The 10,151-nt window shown below is 48.4% G+C and overlaps 1 protein-coding gene across 1 annotated transcript in view; it reads right to left on the bottom strand.

Annotated features, from left to right (window-relative positions):
* Window positions 1–8,792, bottom strand: part of MGAT5 (alpha-1,6-mannosylglycoprotein 6-beta-N-acetylglucosaminyltransferase) — a 209,153-nt gene extending 200,361 nt beyond the window's left edge. The window contains 1 exon segment of the mRNA XM_032354087.1: window positions 7,754–8,792. Coding sequence (XP_032209978.1) covers window positions 7,754–7,994 — 241 coding nt within the window. The 5' untranslated portion in view covers window positions 7,995–8,792.
* Between the last annotated feature and the right edge of the window lie 1,359 nt (window positions 8,793–10,151).

Genomic DNA, 10,151 nt, shown 5'->3' on the forward strand with positions numbered 1-10,151 from the left:
CACAGTGGCATGACGTCTGCCCAGCCGGTTCTGACAGGCCCCTGGGTGAAGGGAGAAACCCCACTTCAGGGGCCCGGGCACTCTGAGCCCAAGAGTCACACACACATCCCCTCATGCCTGTTCTCTCCTCAAGCTAGGACTTGAAGCAGCAATGAGGCAGGAAAGGACAGGTCTTGCGGACAAAGAGAGCAGAAGAACAGGCTCCAATCCCTGCCAGAGACACAGTCTGACTGTTCTCCTGTTTACAGCACCCCCGAGGCCCTCCTCAGACACGCGGCCCTGCTGGGCGTGCTTGGAAACTCAGCCTGGCTCTGCCGGGGTGCCAGGTGGGGGGACTGCCACCACACAGCCCTGGAAGAGCTCCAAGCCCAGAGAGGCCTGTTTTAGGTTGCCAACTTTCTAAAGCAAAAAGCCCTTCCTTCAATCACAACAGCCACGTCCCGGAGAGCAACCACGGCGCTCCTCCGACACACTGACCAGCCCAGCGCCTCTCTTCCTCCTAGTGTCACTCCAAAGCAGTGTGTTTCCCTCGAGGGTGCAGAATTGCTGCTTTGGCAATGGTGGTTCTCCACAGCGCCCCCGCCCTCCAAGAAAACAGTGCCTTGATCATATTTGAAGGAACAGAGTCAAAAAAAATAAAAGAAAGAAAAAAAAAAGAAAGAAAGAAAAATAAATACAATTTTTAAAAAGCCATTCACAGGCTTTTTTTTAAATCTCTGGTGAAATTCAACCTAAGTATTTTTCATCTTCTCTTTCATAGCAGGGGTGGGACCAAACATGCATAAAAGCTCATCTAACTCTCCAGACTTTATGTAGGTCTGCAACACTGAGCAGGAGCTACCAAGAGGCCACCATGCCAGCATCACAGTGGGGGCCTCCCTTTGGCCTATGAGCAGAACCCTAAATGATGTCAATGTCTTAGAAGTGGGCATCCCCAGGCCAACAAGGGCCACCTGAAGCCCAATGCATTGCCCTTTGACCAGCAACCAAAAATCCTACCCTCTTCTCCAGGGCCCACGTTTCGCAAACCTCACCTCTTTAAGGAAACAGGAGGAGCTTCTTCCTCTTTACCTCTCTTCCCCCACCCAGAGTTAAGGGGGGGGTGAGGAGAAAACAGGGAGGGGTCAAGGCCCCCAGGCCCCAGGGCAGGCCAGACTCCCTCACAAGAACATCCATCCGCCTGCACTCCTCTCCCCCTGCCGTCACACTGAGATCCAGAGCCCAAAAGGGCCCCTTCCACACCGCTCCTGGCTCCCGTTGTTCAGCCCCAGCAACCTCAGTTCTGCCCCGAGAGTGCACTTGCAGGCCTGGGGCACACACCCTGCCTTCTGCCTGGCCTGCTGGGCCTCAAGGGCCCTCCTCCCACCCCACCCACAGCTCCCCAACGTCAGTAGGGCTAAGAGACACCTAAGAGAGGCTTTCTTTGACCTTCTTGTTCCAAGTAGTGCCTCGTGCATTTTTTAAAGAATCACACATCGCTGTCTCATCTTTCTTCCTGGAATTACTATCTGATATTGTCTCTATTATTTCTCCCTCCAAAATGAACACAGCGTTCACGAGAGCAGGGACCCCCGTCCGTCTTTTTCTAGCTGTATACACAAGGATCGCACTGTCATATAGCTGCAGAGCACACAGACATTTCCCAGAGTGCCAGGCTTGAGGGGAAACAGCCAGTCAACGGGACAACTGAGGCTCAAGAAGTCCAGGCAGTCAGGACGGACACTGGAGGTAAGGCAGAGTAGGAAGCCAGGAGGGAAAAGCCACAGCAGGGAAACGGGAAACGGGCAGGGGAGGGTGGCAGACCTGCTGAAGGCCTACACTGCTTCAGCCTGAGCCACAGTCCCTGCATCCAGAACAGCAAAGGGCACCAAAGAGGCAAGAAAGGTTGTAGCAACTAAGATGTGGATGCGCCACTAAGGGAGGCTGTCTCTCATGGCCCCGGACGGCGCAAGCAGACAGGGCCAGTGTCGTAGATAAGAGGCAACCACCGGGCATCAGAATTTGGGTCAGGCCACAGAGACAGAGATCAATTCACCTCAGAAACAAGAAGGGCATTGACGAGGGTGAGTGACAGCATTCATGACACAGTTCCCGTGCAGTCACTGACCGGCATGGCCCTGCCACGCGGGCCGGGAAGATGCGGTGGAGGCCTTGCAGCAGGAGGCCCTGGCTCCACACGCCCCTCTCCTCCTTACCCCCTCTCCCCCTCACCCCCTCTTCGTCGTGGCAGAGGAGCGCGCAGAAACGCCGTCCACACCCCACAGATGAATGCTCCGACTGTTCCACACAGGCCGCCTGGGACATCTTCCAGGCACTACTTCTGAATTCCCCAATTCCAAAAGAAGTTCAGAAGTCTCTTTTCAAATCGGCAGAACAAGGATGGGGGGGGAGAGGACAGCGTGCAAGCTCTAGGACAGGCCAAGGACTCGTCAGACTAGCAACACTGGACACAAGCACCTCGCTTACATGCGCAATCACGGAGTCGTGTTGCACTCTGAGGGCCCGGGCTCCGCAGCCAGAATGTGACACGACCACACCGCCTGCCTCCAAAGCCCGTGCCCCTAACCACTAGCCTCTGACCTGCCACGCAGAAGGAGCATTTCCAGGGGTGTGGGTGGTTCAGTCGTTAAGTGGCTGCCTTCAGCTCAGGTCATGATCCCAGGGTACTGGGATGGAGCCCCACAGTGGGGCTCCCTGCTCAGTGGGGAGCCTGCTTCCCCCTCTCCCTCTGCCTGCTGCTCCCCCTGCTTGTGCTGACAAGTAAATAAAATCTCAAAAAAAAAAAAAAAAAAGGCATTTCCAGAGGACAGAGAAACACAACAATTGGATGCACACCTTATGCGAAGATGTCTTAAAGTGGACTCAAGTGTAGAGATGAGTCTTAGGACACCAAGCAAAATCCTATAGAAAGAGGACTCCATGGATAGAGCAGAGATTGACAAGAGCCTGTGGCAACTACTCAGCTCTTGCCACTGCGTGCAAAAACAGCCACAGAGAGCAAACTAGGGACACCTCCTCTAAAAAAAGGAGGCTCAGGCCAAGGTGAGCTTGCTGTCCAGGCCTTAGACCATGGGAGTCCTGCGAAACTGCTGAGTCAAGGAGAGACAGGACCTGATCGATGAGTATTTTAGACTGAATTATGGGGACTACTGAAAGATGGAGTCAGCGAGTTTTAGATGTCCTCTAAAATCCTGATTTTACCCTGCTTCTCTGTTTTTGCAGTTGTTATCAACAACTGGGAGTGGTTCGGTCTCAATCAACGTTTAATTACTCAAAATGAGAGAGGTCCATATTTGACCCACAGGTCACACAGTTTCCTGAACTCTTCTGCTCTAGGACCTCAAGCCAGGGATTCTAAAAAATCAGTAATAATCTGAAGGCAGCTACAGGGATTCTTCAAATACCTGCCTCAGCTACTGACGATACATTTACACATCCCAAGAGCCTCTGATTATGCCAATACAGGGATGGGGAAACGAAGGTGTTTTCTCTCTCTCTCTCCTATTTTGGTCTAATAATGGGATTGACTCAGAGCAGGCAAAGATCCCAGCCATACAGGATCAGCTCCTCACTGTCTCAGCACAGGCATCTAGGCAGTGCTCTGTTCCTGGGCTGCATCTGGGCAGAAAAGGAGACTGCGAACCACTGTCCCAGCATCCTCATCCCTGCTGTCTCTGCCCAGCTAAACCACTGAACATCCTGCGGTCTTTGCACCTCCTGACATCAACCACCGGAGCTGCCTGGCTGTGGACGTGCCCACCACGAGTACGGACGGACCGCAGGGGAAGCACACACCATCTGAAAGGCTCTCCAGCTTCCCAGGACTGGCCCTGGACCGCACCGCACCGTCTTCCTCAATACCAGTCATTGGTGCCCAGAACGGAGAAATGGAGAAGGCCAGGCTGACAAATCTTAAATAATAAAAACTAGCTATCTGTTTGGGAACTCTTTAAGAAGATGCTCTTAAGTGTTTTCTGTTTCATTCTCAGCGTGGTGATCCTCCAAGGTGGGGAGGGAGGCAATTTTGCAACCCGCCCCCCCAATGTCTGGACACATTTTTGATGGTCACAGCTAGGGGGGTACTATTGGCCTTAGTGGGTACAGACACCAGAGGTGCTGGTCAGTATCCTACAGCACACGAGCAGTCCCCACTACTAAGAATCACCCAGCCCCAAATGCCAAGAGTGTTGACGTGACAAACCCTGTCTTAGTAGGATTTCACCACGTGATGGTCCAGTGCCTCAAGCACGTATGCACAGTCCAGTTAAATTCCACAGACTCAGCCCCAAGGAGCACTCTGACTGAACGCTGAGTCGATGAGATGCAAGAGAGAAACAGCAGCGTGTGCTACCTCTGCTGACGGAGCCTGTTGGGTTGTTTGCTATTTTTTTGAGAAACAAAAGAATGACTCTGCTAAGGTTCACCTGTGAAAGGAAGAAGTTTTATAGTTCCTCCGAGCTCCAAACTCTTAAGTAAGATAAGGTGGCCAAAATTCTAACAGACTACTCTGGAGTTCTGGTAACTTTTCACAACACATGGTTTCTGTGAGGTTGTAAGCCAAGACCCCATCACTGCTCCTGAGAACACAGAGGAAGCCTAGCCTAGGAGATGTTCAGCGGGAAAAAAGAAATGGGGACACTCACAACAACTATGAAAACTTAAAGTTCACAAATTTACCATTTGGGGTGTTTCTTCTGTCCCAGTTTGGCAGATTGAGATCAACAGGAGGAAGAAATTACTAACAGACGACTCTCCTCTTCCCCAAAACATTTAACACGGAAGGTACTGAACCAGAAACTAAAAAGTGGAGTTGACTTTACTGGTTCTGTTTACTTGCACATAGTAACAGTCTGATGTATTCTTTCTTACCTACGGTATTTGGAAATATTACGGAAGAATGAAGTCAATGAGTAACTTTCTTTCTTTTTTAAAATTTTAAATTTAACTTTATTTTTTTTCATTCTTTTTTTTAGATTTATTTCTTTTCAGCGTAACAGAATTCATTGTTTATGCACCCTCTGAAAAACTACCTAGTTGTTTTTCAATATGGGTCCTCAAAATGGAGTCTCGTTTTTTAATCCATCAGTACAAAAAAAAGGGGGGGTATTTATTTAGACATGTTGAGAACCAATGCTTATAGACACTGCCAAACTGAACAGATTAAAAGCAAACAAGTGTGATCATTCCAACAGTAGGCACTGAAAAAGAATTTCCACATTGTATGTTAAAAGCAACCATTTTCAGGGTGCCTGAGTGGCTCAACTCAGTTAAATGTCTGACTCCTGGTTTCAGCTCAGATCACAATCTATCTCAGGGTGATGAGAAAATACGCAACATCATTAGCCATCAGGGAAATTCAAATCAAAACCACACCATTTAGAATAGCAAAAATTGGTATGGCAAGAGGTTGGAGAGGTTGTGGACAAAGGTGAACCCTCCTACAGTGTTGATGGGAATGCAAGTTGAAACAGTCACTTGGGAAAGCAGCATGGAGATTCCTCAGAAAGTTAAAAATAGAGCTACTCTATGACCCAGCAATTGCACTACTGGGTATTTACCTGAAAGATACAAATGTAGTGAAAATAAGGGCCATTTGTACCCCAATGTTCACAGCAGCAATGTCCATAATCACCAAACTATGGGAAGAGCCTAGATTTCCTTCAACAGATGAATGGATAAAGAAGATGCAGTCCATATATACAATCGAATGTTACACAGCCATCAGAAAGAATGAATACCCAACTTTTGTATCAGCGTGGATGGGAACTGGAGGAGATAAAACTGAGTGAAATAAGTCAAACACAGAAGACAATTATCATATGGTTTCACTTAATTGTGGATCATAAGGAATAGCATGGAGGACATAAGGAGAAGGAAGGGAAAAATGAAGTGGGGGAAATCAGAGGGGGAGATGAACCATGAGAGACTATGGACTCTGGGAATCAAACTGAGGGTTTTAGAGGGGAGGGGGTTGGGGGGATGGGTCAGCCTGGTGACGGGTATTAAGGAGGGCACTTTTTGAATGGAGTGCTGGGTGTTATACGTAAACAATGAATCATGGAACACTACATAAAAAACTAATGATGTATTGTATGGTGACTAACATAATAAAAAAATTATAAAAAATAAAAAAATAAAAGCAACCATTTTCAGGGTGCCTGGGTGGCTCAGTCGGTTAAATGTCCAACTCCTGGTTTCAACTCAAATCATTATCTCAGGTCATGAGGTCAAGCCCCCTACTGGGTTTCTCTCTGGGCCTGGGGCCTGCTTAAGTAAGACTCTCTCCCTCTCCTCTGCTCCTCCCCTGACCTCACCTCCTCCCACCAAAAACAAAAAACAAAAAACAAACAAAAAACCCCAACCATTTTCTCCTTACCAAAAAAATATATATGAAATTTAAAAGTAACCGAATGTCCTAGATCCTTTCAAAAAGAAAAAAAAGATTATGTAAAATTAAGTATGATTTCCTGCATTTGAACTCAAGTTTCCAACTGCTGCTGTGTATTTTCAGGAAAACACCATATGAACTCCATATACTTCAGAGTCTGTGACTGATAGGTCATAAGGTAGAACACTAATGTTTTCCACCCTGGCCACCCCGTTCTTGCATCTCATTCATATTACACTCAGGGTCCCAATCCCTAAGGCCACTAAGTTCTCCGTTCAGTGACTGGACTTGTCAATGAGTAACAGGACAGACCATCACCTATGGATTAAGTCTACTCCCATCCTCAGTCATCAAGGAGAGCTGGAAGGTCAGTTCCCCACATCATGGTATGATCCAAATTTCATTTACAATTTCTGTTCTGTATTTGTGCATCTATGCTTTTTAAAGTATTATTCATGTATATGTATATTTTTGTGTGTATATATAAAATATCAGAAAGTATACACTGAGATGTTAATTATGGTTATTTCCTAGAGCAGTAGATTTATATGTGATTTTCTTTATTCTTGGTGGGTTTTTTTTTTTTTTTGCACATCTATGGCTTCCAACTTTTTCTATATTAAGCATAACTTTTGCCAAAAGAAAAATAAGTAATATTTTGTGTATTCTTTTTCCCACTCAGCCTCATTTCTAAAAGAGTTTTAGAAAAAAGCAACACATACAGTAAGACTTCTTTCAAAGTCAGGCCATTAAAGACAAGGGCAAGAAACAAGAACAGCTGACGCTCAAGAAGCCAGACATGAAAGCGATTAGCCAGCAGCACGCAATCGCTAGTGTCCTACGCTGTGGCCAGAGGAAGACACACACTTGGCTTGGAGTTTCTCCCCACCCTCCTACCTCACCCTGCCCACCCCCAACACAGTCCTCATTCCCCCACACATTCCTCCCCACATTCCTCCCCACCCTTCTTACCTCACCCCCACCCCATCTTAATTAAGTTTTGTTTAGGGAAAAGAAGGAGAATATTTTTCTCCGCTCCCTGATCATACTCCCAGATGAGATATGCGATCCAGAAATGTGTTGAGGGAAGAAGGGCTGGCTGCAAATCCAACCTGGAGCGCTGATAACCATTCCGCCCCCACTGCTCCTGGGTCTGGGTGTTAGTCTGTGGGCACAAGAGCTCAGAGGCTCCCCAAGGACATGGCTTTAACCTTCTCAAAGTGTCTCTCTGTGTGCAATTCACTGCTGCAAAGGCAGTGGCAAGAGATGCACTCAATCCATGACAAAACCAAGGTGGCGAGGCTCTGGGGTCCTTCTCAGGCAGAACCACGCTCTATCAAGCAGCCCCAGTAGCCCAGCGCTTACCGTAAGCTGTCATGACGCCGGCATATGGCCCATCCACCACATTCCGGTTTTCCTCTGCCAGCGCCTTGATGTACCTCTTGCTGAGGTCTAGGATCTGCTCGCGTAGCATGGAGCTGCTCTCAGGCTGAGTTCGCTGCTGGATGGTAAAATGCAGGAGCATCATACCCCAGATAAAGCCAAAAGTCACAAGGAAAAAGCCGAGCTTCTGAGAGGACAGCTTCCACGGAGTAAAGAGAGCCATTGCTCTCCAGCAAGTTCACCTGCCCTTTGGCTCTTACAACGTAGGAGGAAGACACAAGTTCATGGTGCAGACTGGATGGGTGGGCTTGCCGGTGTCACTCTGGCTCCTGCGTCAGCCGATTTCCTTTCCTCGTTTCCATTCCGCTGTGAAGAAGGGGGAAAGTTAGTAGAGTGGTAGTGGCAAAACAGAGGGAAACCAACCAGGAGCCATGTTTTCACTCAACTAGCTCCAAAACGCGCACTTCCTTTTTTCTTAATTTGCTGGTTCAATATCTTATGTTATGATTCCAGATCTGTAAGCTGAGAGGGGAAATCTGGCTAGGCGACAAAAAAGCTGCACAAATACAGAGGAGGAAATGTGTGTCTGACTATGTTAACAGGTGTAGCAGGGCTGTTCCAGTCTGGACCAAGTTCAAAACAGGAAGCTTGTTTTGCAAGGTGGGGAGGAGATGGAAGGATATTTCACTGAATGTCAGCAAAAATTCAAGCGGAGGGTGGAGTCAAAGCACCACCGCGCACTTCTGTGCATCTGTAACTTGAGCTTACAAAGTCATTAGCCTGTGCTCTGGCAAGGATTAGAGCATGCAGCTGGGGAGGTGAGCAACAGAATGGCGCCTCCTCAGGGGTCATTAGACCAGGAAAGGGCAGCAAGCTCCTAAGTTATGTAAGCATGGCCAACTCGCATTAGCAGTGTCTGGAGAGAGAGAAGCTGAAGCTCTCGGGGCCACCAGGCAGCCTCCCCCTTGGTACCAGTGCTGAGAGCCTGTGCCAGGAGTACCCAGCGGTCTTCCTGTTCAAGCTACCACGAGTGAAAGAGGCAGCTCACCACTCATTTGCACACTGCAACACAGGAAGTGTGGAGTACATGATAGCCACCTTTCTTGTAGTTCTCACTTTCACGCATGCCATGGGGCAAAATATGAGGTTAAAAGGCACAAAGGTACAGTTTCAATACTCATCAGCCAGATCCTATTTGGTGCCCTATTTAGGCCAAGGTTTTAAAGCAAGTCTTCCCAACACCTGAGGCCGAGACAGAGGTTGCAAATGGGTTACAAGTAAACCACACTCTCCACCCGTGAACGAGAGCCCTGGGTCCAAGAACCAGCCAGGTCCCAAATGGCACCATTTCCTCAGTGTGCCAAAGGAAAAGCTGAGCAATGATCTCCACACAGGACTAACCCAGGATTTACTCAGAGGGTGCACCTGTTTTTGTTCTAAGTATTTTTCTTTGGGACCTAAGAAGGAACGATGGCGAGATCTTGGTGCAATTCTCTTTCAGAATCTGTCATGCGGTGGATCTGCGTTGGTCTTCCTCTCTCACTGTTTTCCTCACCTATGAACGGCCATTAGTAGTTGGTAGTAATGCTATGAACAGTAAGTGACAAATAAATTCTAGGCAGGCTTTTTGTGCCTTAGCTCACCGAATTCTTAGCGTCCTTGATGGGAAGAACTACTACTATCATTCTGCTTCACAGATGGGAAACAAAGGCCCAGAGAGATGAACTTGTCCACCCTGGACACCATACCCTGCTTTCCCTATGCCACTCACCTTTCCCCACCAGCCTATGTATCGATGGCCAATGTGCGTGTGTTCAAGTTTTAAGGGTTATAAAAAACAAGAATGAAGAAAATGTGACAGAAATCCTACGTAGCTCACTCTTGGCCTTAAAGAGAAAAAGATTACCGACCCCTGAATTCTAGGCCAGTGGCTTTTCAGAGCATGGTCCCTAAGTCCACAGCAGCAAAAGCACCACGAAGAAATGCCAATTCTCAGGCCCCAACCCAGACCGAATTAAATCAGCAACTCTGGGGCGTGGGGAGCAGGCAGCCATCTGTGCTCCAACGAGCCTTCCAGGTGATTCCGATGTCTACTCCAGTCTGAGAGCTGCTGATCCAGGCAGACGGATGTCGTCACTAAGGAGTACCACCGTGCCATCTGTATAGCATGGCTCAGACTCCCTCCTGTGATACCACGTCACTGAAATTCCTCGGGCCTGGCCGCGCCCTCCACACCTGCCGGTCAGCTCGCACCCTAACCCTGCACGCCCTTCCTCATGGTCTCCCCGTATTCACCCACGCTGTTTTCCCTCCTGGGCTGGCCCTCCACAGATCGCACCGATCATCCAGACGAGATCGGGCGCGTTCAGGGTGGTATGGC

The sequence above is a fragment of the Mustela erminea genome, chromosome 8 (assembly GCF_009829155.1).
Source record: "Mustela erminea isolate mMusErm1 chromosome 8, mMusErm1.Pri, whole genome shotgun sequence".
Lineage (NCBI taxonomy): Eukaryota > Metazoa > Chordata > Mammalia > Carnivora > Mustelidae > Mustela > Mustela erminea.